General features: G+C 41.5%; 1 protein-coding gene across 1 annotated transcript in view; it reads right to left on the reverse strand.

The window, feature by feature from the left end:
* ITGA8 (integrin subunit alpha 8) overlaps positions 1-14,083 on the reverse strand; it is a 118,764-nt gene extending 104,681 nt beyond the window's left edge. The window contains exons 1-3 of the mRNA XM_056336240.1: positions 13,437-14,083; positions 13,009-13,133; positions 1,621-1,721 (exon numbers count right to left, since the gene is read on the reverse strand). Of these exons, the coding sequence (XP_056192215.1) occupies positions 1,621-1,721; positions 13,009-13,133; positions 13,437-13,639 (429 nt within the window). The 5' untranslated portion in view covers positions 13,640-14,083. The remainder of the gene's footprint in view (positions 1-1,620; positions 1,722-13,008; positions 13,134-13,436) is intronic.
* Positions 14,084-16,562: the final 2,479 nt, after the last annotated feature.

Genomic DNA, 16,562 nt, shown 5'->3' on the forward strand with positions numbered 1-16,562 from the left:
TTTTTCAATGAGAAACCTGTCTACCTCTGGCAAGGTATTGTTATTATTCACATTATTGCATAAGCTGTCGTTCTGCAATCAGTTCCAGCTGGATGAACGACTGTGCTACTCAGATCTTACCATTAAAGTCATAGCTTCTGGAACAATGGTTTAAAGATCAGGGACTCTTAACATGCCCCTGCCTAGATGACCTTACAGATTAAAACAGAGAGCAAAACCAGAGTGTAGCAATGAGGAGTACATGTCCTATGAGGGTGATTTTAGGTACATTTGACATCAAGCAAAACAGATTGAAACAAGAACTCAATATAATCATACACATTGACCTAATGCAGCTTACTGTCACATTTGTAGTTTTAAAAAAAAGTTTCTGACAGCCTGATGACATTTTCTTTTTCTCTCATTTCAGCCTGCAAAGCTTAAAAGAGAGTTTTCTAGCTTTGTTGTTCAAATCTTTGCCTGAAAACTGTTGACTATATCTCTGTTTCAGAAAGCCTGAGAAGAGTTATCAGAACAAAACAAACTTTGGTCGGTACAGACACAGCACATCAGTCAGTGATGAGGTTTTCTGCTCATTTAATTAAGATTCAGCAAATGATGGTAAAGAACTATTTTATTTCAGTGTGTGAACTGTTGTTTAGTAGAGTATATAAAATGAAAAACCTTCAGAAATTTTTAGAATTTTTTAGAATTTTTACATTTACTTAGCTCTGTAACAGAATAGGGTGAATTTTATTTATGTCAAAATCCTTCCCCAGGTTAACCACAAGGCATACTATACAAGGGAAAGCATTTTCTTTAGATACTTCTTCCCTTATGACTACTTAAGTAATAATTAAAAAATTTAAGCAAATCCCAAAACAGAAATTGTTGCTTTGCAATTGTAAAAATTAATAAAACTAATGACCAAACTAATTATTATCACAATTATTTCAGTGACATTTTCAACTTATACTTCAGCACATCAATCGTAAATATAAAATGTCTGTATAAGCAGCATCACCCCTACTTTACTAAGCAATAAAAGTACTTGTCTCCTGCTGGGGTCCTCTATCAATACAGGTAAAATGTCCAGCAAAACTGGAAAATAGACACTGCACTTTGACAGCAATCTTTATTTAGAGCTGTTTTATTATGACTTTTTCACAGCTGTTTTACCATGGCTATGACATAGCTGTTCGAAGCAATGTACATGTGATGAAAGAGGTCAGCGCTTTCTCTTACTAATTGATCTTCAGGGCAGGTTCTTGGCTTCCATTACATTCTGCATTTAACATTCCAAATGAGACTTCATAATACAAAACACTTTATAGCATATAGCTATCAGTCACTGTGTATCTCTAAAATGGTCACTATGTGTTTAAAAAAAATCATCGCTCACTTCCATAACAATATGGTATTCTGCTCTTCTCACATGGCAGCAGCATCATCTTCACTTGATCAGTTCAAACTGATTTTATAGACTGCTTTCATTTTCTGAGTTATATACATAATTTGTTTTATAATTCACGCACAATCATAGAGTTGTTTCCATAATCTACACATAGAAAACTATTAAAGATATACATTTGAGAAAAATAAACATTATCTCTAAATGAACACCAAATGCATACAACTTACCACAACTTTTTCTTTATGAGCTTTGACTGTTGCACCAAACCACTGATTTGTCTTAAACTCAATAGGTTCCCTGGTGCCATTGACTTTAATTTTCCTGTTGTCTGACAAAGAAAGATGCATTATGTTGACAGCTTATTTTAAAAAAGTACTACCCTGTGAATTACAGATGCAAGTGAAGAGACTAACAGATATATTACATTGCATCCACTGTCATCATCCTACCAGCTTAACAGCAAATGGACATTCTAGTATCATTTAAGATTTTCAGTGGTTAGTGGAAAACAGCTTAAATTCACATGTGAAAATTCACAGTAATAACAGTTATTAAACTCAAAAAACAAAATACAATGGACTGGTAGAAGAAACCCCATGTTTCCTCCCGCCAAAAAAAGTTTACCTGTAATTTATGATGAAGAATGAACGAGAATTTACAAAAATAGGTGAAAAGCCCTAAAAAGTTTTCTCATATGTGGTAGGAACTGTCCATATAAAAAGCATGTTCCACAATTAGCTTTTGTCAAACAGATGACACTTCTCAGCATGCTTGTTCAAAGACCAACACTACAGATAGCAAAGGACTTGGTTTTTAACAGAATTACATGTGTACACACTGTCACAAGAGACAGCTTCTTAATGTTGCTTTATACACACTCTTGCAGATGTCAGCTTAAGAGAAGCCATCTGGGCAAAGACTCAGACCAATTATAATGCATTTCAGGTTTTAATAAAAAGCAGACATCCCTTCCTTTCACCCTTAGTTCTCTGAAGTAAACTGATTTCCCATATGTTCATAAGCTATGCTCTACCCTTACCAGTCATTCCTAATGAACTTCTCAATTTATACATAAGCAGGGCATTACTCTTTCCCCCTTGTACCTGCATTCCTCTATGTTTGTTTCTGGTTCCTATCAGGAGAGATTTCACAAGAATCAATCCTTTTCATTCACTCTAAGTGAAAATAAAACCATATACTGCCTACCTTGGAATGTAGAAAAAAATGTAACATCAGATTATATTCTATGGATTTACACAATTGTTTAAAAAAAAAAGAGGAAAATGCAGCCAATCCTTTAAAAAGCCAACACTTCCTGGGATTTGCCCAACAGGAATAGAGGAGCTATCTGAATGCTTTTCTAGGATGTTGGATCACCAGTTACTTCAGATCGTGGTAACCTCGTAAATGTTACACATATAAACTGATTTAGGAACAAAAATGCATTACATTGGGATAACAAGGGTACTCTATCTCTGTATTTTTTTCTAATAAACATGAAGGGAAATTGAATGAAAATGAATCTGTGAAAGTTTGAAAGTCTCTGAGAAAACATCTTCCCTCATACAATTTTTTTTTTTCTGTGCTGCACCAATTACAGGAGCTAGTATGGAAATCCATGCTTAGAGAGATAAGAGAGATAAATTTCAGGACTATTTAGACCTCAAAAGTTCAGGAAGTGTAATTTAAAATCTCTCTAAAAGTATTCATTTTAAAAATACCTTTTATTTAAGTAGGCCTAAACTTTAAGAGTGTGTGAGACAGTGACTTTGACACACTGCATTGTAGGAGCTGCCAGCTTCTACTAGTTGTTGGCAACACCACTTTTGATTATTTTCGCCAGTGAAGTCAGACCATTTCAAACTTTAAAGGTCTCTTTTCTCTTTTTTAATGCTCTGGCAGATCTGAACATAATCAATGTCCACAGATGAGGTCCTGACAGAAACAAAGCTTTTGAAGCTTGAAAATCAGCCATGGTCAGCTTACAGCAGCTAGTGCTAGCCTACCACTGAGGATACTCATGACCAGTATTCTAAGTTAAAAAGAGCTTACATTTTCAATCAAAACAGCATACTTGTCTACTGGCAAAGTATACTAAAATGTGAAAAGAAGTTAGGCTTTAAAACTAGGACAAGCGTTTGCAGGATTTATAAATCCACAACTGAATTTACCAGTAAATGTACAAGAACTGTACGCACACATACACCCTCCCTGCTTAGTAGCATATCGTGTACTATGAATCCTTCATCACATGGCATGGGACTTTCATTATAAAATAATTAGTGAAATATCACAGACACACAAATTAATAGTTTTTTTTTTCCCTAGATAAATCTCTATTGACAGAAATTCTCTAATCACCTTTGTTCAGGATCCTTACTAGAACTATGGAGTCATATTCCCAGTTTCTGACGTTGTGCCTTAAAATACAGTTTAGTCTTTTGTATGTAACAATCAATCAGTATTTCACATCGCTGTAAAACAGCTACTGCTTCCCCTATAACTTTACCAAAATGAAGCTATACACAACTAACTTGTCTGAATACATGTGGACTGTTATTACTGTGCCCTGATTGTATTCAATTAGACAACAAGGCTCTGAATGAAGCCACTGCAAATGTCTTCTGAGGTAGTCATCCACTTACAACCGAGGACATGATCTAGGGCACAGTTCTTCTCCTCCTAAAGCAAACATCTGAGAAGGTCAGAAGAACCATGGCCTAAAAGAAGTACTTTTTTTTATTTTTTTAATCGACTGTAGATAGCCACAGATAACCAGCTTAGACTAGACTCAGATAAAAACTATTCACTTAGATAATTCCCAATCCAATTTAAAAAAAAATAAAAATCTGACTTTGGTACATCCCTCAAAATTGTGCAATCTAAGCATTTCAAAAAACAGTACGTCTGAATCCTGACAACACCATTATACGACAGGGAAACAGCTCTCCTAGTGTTATTTATGGGCATCTGAGGCCCCCAGGCTATGTCTATACTGTACCTTACCCCCAGGCTAAGCCATATTTCTGCGAGCAGCAAAAATTTGGCTTTAATTCAGGTTGCATTCAAATATCATCTTCTCTTCTGGAAAAGAATGCCTGGCCCCTTTTAGGAAAGAGTCCAAGCTATCTTGTATCAAAATACGTGACACTAGTGCAAGGATAGCTAGAATACAAGGCAGCAGCAGCTGGGCTGGGCACACAACGCCTGAGCCTGTCCACAGAGCAGTCCAGGGAGTGCCTGAGTACCAGCTGGATTGCTTCAGAGCCAGCCCAGGAGCTGTTCCAGATGGTCAACAGTCTGGATGACTCGCAAATTTGGCTTGATACTCAGCCCTGGAATCACTCTTAATTGTACTGCCTAAGTCTGTATTGCAGACGAAGGTCCAGAAAATGAGGACTAGCAAAGAGCAGAGACATGTGTAAAGAAGTATAAATGTAGGTGCAAGGACATCCTTAAACTGCATTTCAGCAACCTAAAAGCATTTCTTATTTTCTATTACAGGAGCCAAGATTCCTATGTATTGGTACTGCCCCACAATCCAGCTTCAGAAAGCAGCTCTCCAGGTGGCAAAACATGTTTCTCAAAATCAGCATTCCCTCACCCAGTCTTTTAGACTTGAGGTTCCTAGGGGCTACCAAAGGGAAAAAGGCCCCTTAAATTTGCAAAGCAGTAGCTGGACAAGTAGAAGAATTTGCATTCAGACAGTAAAAAGCAAAACTATGTAAGAACAACAATGCAGAGATTACTTTTCAGGAATTAATGCCTGAACCTGGAGCAAGTGTTAATGCAAATCCATCATTTGCACACATTAGACTAGATTTGGCACTTTCTACAGGGATTGGTCTCCTCTCAGTCACTGAGTCAGCACATTATAAACTGTTTAGCAGGCATGAATCCAACATTACTCTTCCAAATATTTCTTTGTTGTAATAACAAGGATTTGCATAAGAAATAGATGTATTTGCAAACACTGATAGTGGCTCATTGTGATCCATTCAGCTCCTGAAAACCAGAAGTAAAAAATGCAGCATCTATTATAACTTGAAAATGCTCAAAAGAACAAAAGCTAATCAAAATATTCTAATCAAACTTAACACAGGAAAACTGCTTCTAATCAAAGCAACAAATCCGGCTATGTAATATACCTGCAGCTCTTTCAGGTAAGTTCTCACTGTTCAGGGACTTTGAAAAGTATTATTTTTACTTGCTCTGTGCTTGTCTGCCTGTATGTACTGGATAAACACAGATGGCCATTAACCAGGCATCTGCAGCTGGCTCACTCTGCCCTCTAATCTTACTTACTCAAGACTATATCCAGGACAGCAAATCCCTTTCAAATACCTGTTCTGATATGTGTGTGTGTATCTATCTATGCACATCCATACATCTAAATAAATATATATAACACAAAAAATATCTATATTTCATATATTTATATGTAATGATGTATACACACAGAGTAGAGGTGAACAATCACCTCAACCTATTTGTATTTATATAAAATGGGAATACAAACATATCGAAACAACAAACATTTATATAGATATATACAGGTCAAAGAAAGTGAATACCTCCCTCAAATGGAGACAACACCTGGAACGCTGTGTCCAGTTTTGAGACACCAGGACAAGACTTGTGGGTGGTTGGCCCAAAGAAGAGAAAGCAAAGGAGGATCTATTTGCACTTTCTCCAATGTTCAATAGGTAGAGAGAACAGAAAGCCAAACTCCCATCTGAGGTATTCAGCAAAAGGAAAAGAGGCAACAGGCACAAGTTGCAGCAAGGGAATTTCTGATTAGATATAAAGAAACCACTCTTCACAGTGAGGGTGATTAAGCACCGGAACAGATTCCCCAGAGAGGCAACGGCATCTCCATCCTTGGGTAGTTTCAGAACTTGGCTACAGAAGGCTCTGAACAACCAAATTTAACTTTGAAATCAGCCCTGCTGCATCATTAAGGTACTGGCTTACAGAAGGGAAGAGAGAGAGGGAAGGGTTTGTACTGGTGTACATGGTCCTGTATTCTAGAAGTGAAGGAAGAGAGGCAATCTTACCAAACTCATCGCATGGCAGAGTGGTGTCTTTTTGGTATCACTACCGTAACAGATTCCAATGATACCACTCATTCAGTAACGCAAAGGTAAGTCAGTAACATTCACGGGGTCATTGATGTTAGGCCCTCAACAGAGAGACAGAATACAAATGCAAAGCTAAAAAATATGATCTAGGGAATCAAGCCAAGCAACTGCTTTCATCATTAATGCTGGAGGAAAAAAGGACTTCATAGTGTTTCGAGACAGTACGGATATGCAAACCCCTTGCACGACGAGAAGAATTGCTTCTATTTTTAGATTTATCTGATTCTGCAAACATCTATTTAATTTCTGGTTTTTATTGTGCCTTAGACGCTATTCGTATGAGTTATTTTAATTTAATAGATCATATCTAGAGAGCTTTAGTTGGACTTTCATTCCATGAATCAAGGAAAAAAGAATTATCAAACCAAATAGGATTTTTTCCCAAAGTACCATCTGATCAAAAACAAATTAAGACCTCAGGGCCTGAACTAACATAGCTAAGGATATTTTTCCCCTTCTTTAGATAAGGCTGAGACTTATAAAAAAAACTCAAGAGAGTCTATTACAAATTAGAATGCTACAAGTGAACCATGAGGCTCCATGTCTTACTGGCACAGCAGACTGAAATGTGTCAACAACATTTAAAAGTACAATGAAGTTTTCCCTCAGCACTCTCTCTTGAGATGCAAATTCTGTTTTATAACAGGATTCTAAGTTTTCCCTAGAACCTTACCATCTCTGCAGCTAATGATTTTTTCATGTAACTAAACCTCTTGAGTCCCACAATACATCCTTTCCTTATACAGTACCTGGGTTCTGTTACAATCAGCTCAACTGCTGGCTAGATCAGCTCATGTTTTTTATCAACTGCATGCTTGGTCAGAACTGATCTACATCCCCCTCCCCTGTTCCTCTTCAGAGGCTGTTCAAATTTTCTCCAGCTAGTTTAGAAAAATATAACCTATTTTAATAAAACTGGTAAAGTTAACTGATAGCAAAGACAACAACCCGGTGAATTCTGGAAACTTAGGGGAAGTAGTATCTAAAATTCTGCCTTTAGGAGCTAATTTAAAACATAAGAACGTGTTGCAGTCTGTTAAGTATTACAATTAAAAGTGACTATTATAATGAGTTTCTGAAATCTGAACTATTCGCTTTTTACCAGATTTCAAATGCAATAGTGCACTTCTAGGGGCATTTAAGTTTGCTCCTGGCTGCAAGATGATTTGAGTGGTTCAGAAGTTCCCCAGTTAATGAAGGAGGGAGAAAGTTCTCTTCATATTGCTCTCCTGCTACCTCTCCTGGCAGCTGAATGGAAAAGCACCCAGCTTAAACAAGGTAACTCTGCCTCAATGCTGAAGCAGAAATAGTCATTGTAAACCTCATTTCATAATGGAGAAACTGAGAAGGAGGATTCAGCTTTGTGTAGGTAAGCAAGAAAAGACAGATTACAGTTCTTTAATATAATGCCAACGCTTGTTCCCCTCTCCTCTCATTGAGTTTCAAAGAGTATCACAGCCCCACACTGCAATGCAACAGGACAGCTTTACAGAGCAGGGAAACAAGGGAGAAGAGTCTCTGCCCTTCAGGCTGTATCTCCTGGAGTAAGGGGATACTAAAAGCCCTTCCATTATACTTTATCTCAGTTCCCTGCTGCAATGGAGCAGGTTAAAGCACCAGTTGTGCTCTCAGGGGCAGTGCTTTCAGCTTCTTCCCAGAGTCTTAGCCTTGGTGCCCAGCTTTATGGAGCTTTTAAGAACTGCAAATACGGGACTGCAGTCAGTACTGTATCAACGGCAGGAAACACAGAGAGTTCCTGCTAAAGTCCCTTCTTGGCTGGAGGCCATTTCACTGGCCAACCCATCTGGGAATGCCCGGTTACATGATTTGCTTATGGATGGGTCGGCTCAAATACTACAGCATGTCAAAATTTCATCCTTCCCTCCTCTGCCCCCTGTCCCTTGTCAGGAACAATATTTCATTAAAAGGATTAATTATCGATGTTAGCTTGCAAGTAAATCATCTCAATGCTTTGGAAACCTCTGAATTAGGAACTAAGAAGAACAGAAATAGGTGACCTGAGAAATTAGTGACAATCTGGGAGAATTGCCTGGAGAACAATTTCAGACGGGTGGTATGAGTTTTAGGAATGGGCTGCAGATACTCCTGCACCTCTATTAACACTAATTAAGCCACCATCTCAGCAGGGTAGTTTAGCCCACACACATTTCCACATTAACACAAGTTATGCACCTGCTCATAGCATTCAGACCAGCTTGGGCATCCTAACATATGCACGGTGCCACAGAGATGATTTCAGTAGTAGTCTTGCTTTTGAGTATCGGTGCTAGTAGTAAGGAGCCCAGTCCGTGTTTGACAGCTAGAATGTGACACTCAGAAGTAATGACACATTTTTTAAAGGTGTTTTCATATCTTGCACTGGGAATTGAGTGAATAAGGAGTGTTCCTGTTAAGTACACATCAGCAATCAATGCAATATCCACTCCATCATGTGATCTTAGTTTCTGAGAAAAAAGGAGCAAGACAACTTCACAAACCACAGGAATTTGTATTTTGTCATTTAAAGATCACATGACACAAAAAATAGGGTTTAGCCCTGAGTGTCACACCCTGTGTGGTGGCAGGGAGGTTAGCTGCACCTTGCCAGTGACTCTGGGTGCAACCCTTGCAATGCCAGATCTCTGATCCACTGGGGAACAGCACAGCTGTCAACATCAGTGTCAGGATGTCAGGTCCAGTTAGGCTTAGCACTTGTATCTTCCCTTCAGGACTCTACGGTAGGATATAGAGTAACTTTCTTTAAACTATAGTTTTAGTTATTTTACAAAATAGAAAGATATTATTCACAGAGAAAAACAAAACTCTTCAACAAAACAGGCTTTACAGGACCAAAGACCATCCTGTCTCAGCTCTACTATCGTAATATTAACCTAACCAAGCCCAAGTTTTTCACTGAGGTGTCTGTCACTTACTTAGTTCCCTCAAATCACTTTCTGAACAAGTGCCCCCTCTAAGGAAATAAATGCTTGTGGAGAGAGATTTTGTTCCTTTTTAGTTTGTTATACTTTACAGTCCCCTAACAAGGCATATCTGCCCTTTCATTAAGTAAACATCTAAACATCTGTAAAATACAGGATAACTATACATTGGTACAAAGCAGCTCCACACTTGTACTAATGTACACACTTGTACACCACGATATTTGAAAATGTCCAGAAGCTTGACTGAAGCCATCACAGAATACTAGTCAGTGTCCTCACTGTTTCCATTTAGTAGGACCCAGATAATTAATAGTGTTAATATAAAAAACATAAAAGCATTTGCAAATGGAGGAACCCTTCTTGAAATTAGGTTTACTGTTCTTGTGGAAACAGTGAAATAATTTGTACAGTTACACATAAGTCTTACTAATTAGGTGCCCACTTAGGCACTTGTGGCAGTGTAAGTCCAAATAACATCCACGTGCACTGCATGTTCCCTCCTCAACGGCAGAACATAACTTGCATTGAATGCAACATATCTGAGCTTCATTTGTGTACCCGGTTCTCAGAAATGGAAGACATGAGCCCTCATGCTCATATATGATTTAAACCAGTGGTTTTCAACCACTTGGATTTGTTAATCTCTTGAATTTTTATGTTATGGTGGAAATTTCACAGTTTCTGTGACCTGCAGCAATTTCACATATATAACTTGGGACATAGTATATGCGAATCTGCTTTTCTTTTAAAAATTCTTTAGAAGTCCTCCATTGAACTCTTGTGGCTGAAAAATACTAATTTCGTAAATTCTTCATCTATTTGTTGGGTCACACTGCCTTTTAACTGTTACATTACACTCTTCCTTTCTTTCTAGTTCCACTCGATTCTTACTTCTGAGCTTAATTAAAAATGCTTTCAATTATTCAGCAGGGGGTTTTTTCCTTTATTGTGCTTAGTGAAACTAACTGAAAGAGCTGGTATTATTTTGTTAGAGTTAAGAAAAAAGTACTTAGAAAAGGAAGCTTTGTATAAAAATGCATCAAAATGAAATCTTCCAGCTCTGAAGCAGCCTCTGTAGTTCTTGTTCTGTTTCAGAAAACATTCCCAAAACTTTCCAAGACTTTAAAAAATCTCCTACGAGGCATGAAGCATTAATCTTTAAAATTAAAGCTGCTAGAGCTGAATTTCCACTCTTCTAACAATTACTGGGTGGTTTTGGTTTGGAAGAAAGGATAATCTTGTGGTTAAGGAACTGGAGGGAGAATAAAAAATCCCAAGCCAGCTACCAGTATCATCACCAGCTTCATGTATGATCTTTGACAATCCAGACTGACTTCTTTGTGTTTATTAGAATAAATGTAAAAATGGGAATATAAATATAAAATGGGAATAGCAGCATTTCTGAGTGATGTCATAGGAAGCAGGCACAGTGAGTTCAAGGTGCCTGTACAAGCAAGTGCCATAAACTCAAAATACCCCTCATATTTAATAAGGACTAAGTCCCACTAGGCATGCAATGGCCCAAAAGGAACTGTGTGTAACAGACTATTTGAAGCAGTATCATCTAGGATAGAGCTTGTGTGGACTACTCAGGAGGAATAGTGGAAAAGATGGAAAACTTTCTCCTCTGAGTAGCGTATTTTGGAGATAAAAAACTGCCATGAAATCTACATGCATACTTCAGCAAAAAAAGTACCTAAGCCTATTGGAGTTGGCATTTATGTTGCTGGCAATGAAGAATAGGTGTCGGCACAAGCTATGCAAACCCTCCCGGGATCTCAGTCTATGAGGGCAGTTGGCCATTGCTCAACTGTGCAAAATGACACCTTTGCTGCCCTTGGTGCCAGAATCAGACAGCTAACTCCTAAACCTGCCTATGCTGCAGTCCCTCCTCCAAGTACAGTGTATTTACATCTACACAATGGGCGCTCTCTGGCTTAAGTTCAGCTGTTTGCAAGTCAGGCATCTATCCGGAGGACACAATTACCCATCTCAGGTAGACCAAACGAACTTTGGAGATTCCAAATCACACAAATAGTTGTGTGATACAGTCCAAACCCTTGTTAATATACTTACTCATCAGCCTGTGGTTGTGCATATTCAAAGCATAGTATCTGCATAGGGATACATCTGCCAAGAACATGGATTTGTCCTGAGTTTCCTACAGGAAAGCCAGATGCCCTTCTATGTTTCATCACTAGTTTTTCATTCATTTTTCAAAACGCCCCTTCATTTTTCAAAACGCCCCTTCAAAATGTGACGAAATTTTTATTTGGTCTGAAAGTTTTCTATTCAAACCTGAAATTAACTTCTATAGATAATATACTCCACTTCTGTCACTTGAACTACTTGATCATAAGATGGAAACACATTAATATTCCCTAAACTGGTTTTATTTTAAAGACGTACACTCAGGACATATTGAAATAAAAATATTGTATGCATACTGTCTATGTCTGTACATTCACATTTATACATAACTATACGCTGTACATGGTACTACATGCCCAAGTAGCCATACACACACACAGGAACCATCTCTTACCCTGTTTTGAAGAACGCCCAGCATGATGGGAGAGTCATCCTGAGCACAGTTCCTAAACACTAACATAGTAATAGGACGTGTGGGTGGCTGGAGCTGGAAGGGGTAAAGAACTGCACTGCTTACTTGCTACGTTTAAGTAAGCTCTTCTAATTTAATTTGGAAAAAAACCTGAATTGTATTGTGTCTGCACTTAAATAAACCACAAATGCTAAGATTAAATATAACTTACAGAGTTATAACTTGTGCTTAACGATTAAACTGTCAAAGTCTGCCTAAATAAAGGCTTCAGTTTTAAACTCCCTACAAACACTAGGTTTAAATTATTTTCAAGACCTATAAAGAGACAACAGAAAACATAAACAGCCTGAATTGTTTAAAACGTGTGTTCCCTCTAATTAAATAAGAAACATCTGTGTTGGGGTTTTGGAAGTGGATATAATCTATCCACATTGTGCCTAAATCGGTTTGCATCTAGATTCCAATATTCTGAAATAAAATTCTTGCTTTCTGAAAAGAATTAAATAAGCATGCCACATGAGGTACTTCATCCCTCTGAACAGATGGAAAACCCCTTGCTAAAAACAACAGCAAACACTAGCAATCCTGTGATTTCCAGGATTCGGAGAAGTGTATGAGACATGGATTTGGGGGTTTTGCCTTCTAAGCACTCAGGGGAAAAAAGGTATTTTCAAAATGAGTTATCTGCCACAAACACCTTTCGGTAAAGCATTAAAAAGGGGGGAAAAAAAAAAAAAAAGGCAGCTGCTAAGATGAACGACGCACAGATCCTGAAGGTCATCCTCCCGTTATTTCTCTGGGGACCGTTAAACCCTTCCCTGCAAGCACACAGACTCCCAGGAGCCGGATTTCCCAGCGCTGCAGATGCTCAGATCAAAGTGACACAAGCACGGCGGGCGCGGGGGAAACTCGTGCCGAGGGAGCCCCGAGCGCAGCGCGACACACGCGGCGCCGCGGGCCGCCACTCACTGGTGTTGTCGAAGGGTATCTGCCGGCAGCGGGCGGCGGGCCAGGCGCAGTGGTACACCGCTCCCCCCTCCACGATGTCCGGCTGCGTGGTGTTGGCTTTGGGGGCTCCCACCAGGACACTGACCCTGCAAACACACCGGGCAGTCACCGCGGCGATGCGGACCGGCAGGCGGCGGCCCCGCCACGGCGGGCCAGGGGCTGTCACCTCGGCGACCGGCCCGCGGGACGCCGCCGTTTGCCCCCCGCCTTCCCCAAAGCCCCCCCAAAGCCCCGCAGCCCCGGCCAGGCGGGGGGGGCGGCCCGGGGGCGCTCGCTCGGGCGCAGCCCTCACCTCGGCACCCCCGGGGAGCCGGGCGCCGCGCTGAGGGGAGCGGCCCGCTCAGCCCAGCCCGGCCCGGCCCAGCCCGGCCGGCGGCGGCGACACTCACGTGCTGGGGTCGGGGATGTAGAAGTCCACCGAGTACCCGAAGTAGCTGCCCGGGGGCCCGCTATACACCGTCAGCTTCTCCTCGTCCAGGTTGAAGGCCACCAGCGCCGGCGCCCAGAGCAGCGCTGACAGGAGGAGCAGCGAGCGCGGTCGCTGCCGGCGGCGGGCGCGGCCGGCCCCGCGCCCCCAGCTGAGGCGCAGCATCCTCGCCCCCTCCGCGGCCGGCTCCCGCTGGCAGAGCGCAGCGGAGCTGGGGGCAGCTGTGCGACGGCCGTGCGGTGCCGCGGCGGTCTGGCTGCCGCCGTGCGCTGGCGGCGGGGCGGGGGAGGCTCGGCCCCGCTCACCCCGCCGCCGCCGCCGCTGAGGGGCGAGCCGCGCTCGGGCGCCCCCTGGCGGCCCGCGGCGGGCAGGGCTGCGGGGCGGTGCCGCGGGAAAGCGCTTCTGCTGCGGGGCGGCGGCCGGTGCGCCTGTGTCCGCTGCCGGGCGGGGCGGGCCGGGGCCGGGGCCGGGGCCGCCCTCGCCGCGCCGCCCTCGCCGGGCCAGAAGCGGTCCGGGAGGGGACGGTGCTCGCAGCGCAGCGTCCGCGCTGTGGCTGTCGGGGACCCGGAGCGGCCCTCGTCCCCCAGCGCCGGGGCCCAGGCCCCTCCGTCCCGGCTGCACACGGCGCTCGGCGGGTGCCCGGGGAGAGCCGCTTGCCCTGCAGGGCAACGCCGCCGGCGGGGCTGGGCCGAGCGGGGCGCCCCCCGCGCTGCCCCGCGCCTGTCCCTGCTCACCAGGGAAAACAGAGCTGAGGCCAGTGGTTTCGAGTTGACTTTCTCTTGGCTTCCAACGTTTTCAAGAGTTTAAATTGAAGAGTCTGATACTTGAAAATTCCATTAAGGAAATTAAAGTGCATGGGGGGGCGGAAATAGACGTTCTTTGGATTGTTACGTGACTGCCAGGATGGCTATTATTAAAAAAACAAACAAACAAAAAACAAACGAACCAACCAAACAAACAAAAACCAACCAAAAAAAATCTACCCAAAGCCCCAACAACAAAAAACACCAAAAAAGTCCCAACAAACCAGTAACCAAAAGAGCCTTCTAACCACAGTGAAGACGAAAGCCCAGCCACACCGTTCAGAGCACGTTAGGAACTGCATTCTTCTGGAAGTTTCTTTATTAGCACTTACCGGGCTACCTAAAGTTTTACTGTGCTGAAGGGGCACCTCACAAAGGACAGCGTGGCTGTGGGCCCTCACCACAGCACCACGCCGGAGCAGGCGCCAAGCCTTTTTTCTTACGGAAATAACCAATACTACTCCATCACACGTGGCATTAAACGGAGCTTTTAGAAGGCTCCTCTTATTATTTCTTCCTAAAAGTGATTAAAACCTATGAGGCTATATAACTCCTGTTTTGAATTGTTTTTCCCCTGAAAGCTTCACAATAGTGTTCTAGCTCTTTCTTTTTTTTGTTGAGGCAATGTAATGCTGCCTGCCTGAAATGCTCCCTTCCCCTAACAGCTAAATGGGGCATCACGCCTAGGGCTTGCTGGAACAGCACTCTTACTATTTTTTCTGGCCAACTCAAAGGTAGGACGAAAAGGAGGAACATTTTATTTTCTATGTAATCAACTCTGTTAGCAGGAAAAAAGGATTCTTTTTTCAACATTTATAATAGAGAAAGATCAGAAAAATAGAGAACCCATTTATAAACATGCTACAGTAAAGCATACCTGTGAAAGCAGCTGGGAGTAGTTTGTTTTGTTCTGAGGTCCTGGTTTCTTTACTTTTATGTTTGTTTTATTTTAAATGCTTCATGGCAAGATTATTCAGATAAGACTGACATTCCTGTTCACGAAAATAGAACAGTGTGTTTAGTTCCAGCATTAACTGTATGACCCTTAGCTGTCCCCACAAGGCTTGTAGTATTCCTTAATTCTGCTCGCCTTACATTTGTACTGGCATTACTCTTGCTTTTTATTAGACTGAAACATCACCATTGACATTATTTCACTATTTTACATTGAACAAATAACTCCTAGAGATCTAAGCACCAGTAATAAATTCAGAAGTACCTCAATGACCTGTAGGGATAATGCCTACTCTCAGAAGTCATACAATTTTAAAGCAACTGAAGGGATTTGAAATTTGTGTTGCTTTTTGCTAAATAATAATAATAATAATAATAATAATGCCTTGCTCTTATTTAGCACAACAGTCAGTTCCATTCCTGAGTGTCACAAGTGAAGTTTCTGGGGCTCAGAGAACCGCTCAGAGGGCACACCAGACCTGTGGCACTCAGGGTAAGAAGGCAGCATATTCTGGTGCTGTATCCACCTTGTACACATCTATCCAGAACAGAGGTAGAATTCAGCAGTTAGCATAGTTGGAGACAGGTGACTGTTCACACAAATGAAAAGCAGAAGGGGCATAGCAAGAACATAGACAGTTCGCACTTGTACTCCTCTTGTACCTGTCTTTCAGTTTGAAATATATGCCACCTAACCTGGTTGGTTTGAACTAAATTTAAGAAAGGAAAAGTGTTTCAAATGGCTATCAGTGCTAAAACCTGTATGGAAAGGAGGGTGGGACGGAAAGAAGGGAATCTCTTTCAAGATCCTTTTACACCCAAGGTGTTAATACAGAGCAGTCCCCTGCCCCTTATCTTTTCCCTTCCCTTCCCCCCCCCTTCATATAAAGAAGAGAGACGTGGGTGTAGGATATTCCAAATCAATTCAAAGACGTAAACAAAAAGAATGATCTTTTCATTTTTCAAAGGATTTGTAATGATCCCCCAAATAACCTGGACCTGTTCTGATCACTAGAAGCTTTTTCCAGATCTTGGTTTTCTCAGACTTTAGAAATTTTTTGAACTGGAGATTGTGCTCTGCACTGCTCAGGAGGTAAGCAGTAGACTGAAGTTTGGCCTTTAGCATACCTGTGGCCTGATACATTAATGGCTTTGGATATTGAACTAAAAAGTCTTAATAGGCTCTAGAACCTGACCTGGAGCCAGGACAGAGAGCTTTATAAGAATGGAGCTTATATATATATATATATATATATATATATTATATATATATATATATATATATATAAAAAGCACTTGTATAAGAACATTTAGTCAGCAGGCCAAAAGTC

This window comes from Falco biarmicus, chromosome 4, assembly GCF_023638135.1.
Source record: "Falco biarmicus isolate bFalBia1 chromosome 4, bFalBia1.pri, whole genome shotgun sequence".
NCBI classification, from domain to species: Eukaryota; Metazoa; Chordata; class Aves; order Falconiformes; family Falconidae; genus Falco; species Falco biarmicus.